Below are 1,429 nucleotides of genomic sequence, written 5' to 3' on the forward strand. Positions count from 1 at the left end.
TTTTTCAAAATTATTGAGAGACTTGTAAATTTATGGGTAGCAGTAATCCACTTGCTTATCCACAATTTAGTTTCGGCAAGTAAACATCCTTATAAATATTGTTCTGTAACAATATACACTGACTGATGCAAAATTGAAACTTGAACAAAATTCACACGTATTAAAAAGCATGCCAACCCTGGTCGATGTGCACACTTTACAAGATAACTTGCTTGAATATATATTGATCAATATACAAACTTAGACGATAAGTTCAAAGTTGAGTGAAATCCATGCCTAATTAATTAGCATACTGTACTCTGATTGGTCAATGGTTTTATGCCAAGTAACTTTGTTAGATAAGGCAAGGGTTGATATCTTATTCAACAACAAAGGCAAAGTTCAAAGATGTTCACAATCTGTGCATAATCTATTCAATGGTTTAAAATAATCAGGTATTGGTCAAAGGGGTAAATGCCAGTTTCAGTTTTTAATGTTCTATGAAATACATTGTATGGACAAAGGGAAGCAATTCCAAATTCCTATGCAAATTAATTATCCAAAGGTTTAAAATGATATATTCTAGAGGAAACTTGGTACCACTCTTCTGACAAACCTATAAAGATATACTGTACACACAAGAAGAATAACTTCACAGTGGTACACTTTTACATAAAACTTTGATTCATAACAAATTAACAGTAAATCCTTCTGTACAATATGATGGGAACTTCGTCTTTATTTTGTTCTCCATTCCAAAAATAATATATATATCTTTTGCCTTAGCTTTCAGTACTTTCAGTACTTTGATTTTATCTTGGTATTCTTTAACAAGAATTAAAAGAAAACTGTATGGGAAATGTATAAAATGTCATCTTTTAATAGAAGGAATCTTTATCCTTCCCTGTAGTTAAGTCCAGAAGACTATACCAGGCTTGATCTCTTTATGAAGTTGTGATTTTCTGTTTCAGCTGGTAGATGGGTATGTTCACTACAGCTATCGCAATGATGATGGAATCCAGAACTACCCCTTCAGTGCTGTCAAGGTCAACGACGGCCAGTGGCATTACTTTGAGGTCAGGTGGCAGGATCGTGGTCAGCTACTCTTTCTCCTTGACTATGGACACTGGCAGGTTAGTGGTGGCGACAACTAGTGGTAGACAGTGAACTTTCATAGACTAAGATAGCCTAACAGCAACAAATTTGTTACAGGTAGTGTAAGGAAAGGAGCACAGCTGTAGAAAACATAACGATCACTGATAGATAAAGTAAGGTCACTGCTACAGAGAATGTTAGGTGGTCGGGTGGTGCAGTGGATAGCGCATTTGCCTTTTACCAAGGCAGCCGGGGTTCGATTCCCCGATCGAATGTGAAAAGGTTGGGGTCACCTGCCTGAGCACGTGGGTTTTCACCGGGTACTCCGTTTTCCTCCCACACTAAGACCCCCCCC

The 1,429-nt window shown here is 37.3% G+C and overlaps 1 protein-coding gene across 3 annotated transcripts in view; it reads left to right on the forward strand.

The window, feature by feature from the left end:
* LOC110443896 (cadherin EGF LAG seven-pass G-type receptor 2-like) overlaps positions 1-1,429 on the forward strand; it is a 74,595-nt gene that overhangs the window by 53,021 nt on the left and 20,145 nt on the right. For all 3 annotated transcript variants that reach the window (XM_021488350.1, XM_021488348.1, XM_021488351.1), the window contains one exon: positions 951-1,112. In XM_021488350.1, coding sequence (XP_021344025.1) covers positions 951-1,112 — 162 coding nt within the window. The remainder of the gene's footprint in view (positions 1-950; positions 1,113-1,429) is intronic.

This window comes from Mizuhopecten yessoensis, unplaced genomic scaffold (assembly GCF_002113885.1).
Source record: "Mizuhopecten yessoensis strain PY_sf001 unplaced genomic scaffold, ASM211388v2 scaffold716361, whole genome shotgun sequence".
In the NCBI taxonomy this organism is placed as follows: Eukaryota; Metazoa; Mollusca; class Bivalvia; order Pectinida; family Pectinidae; genus Mizuhopecten; species Mizuhopecten yessoensis.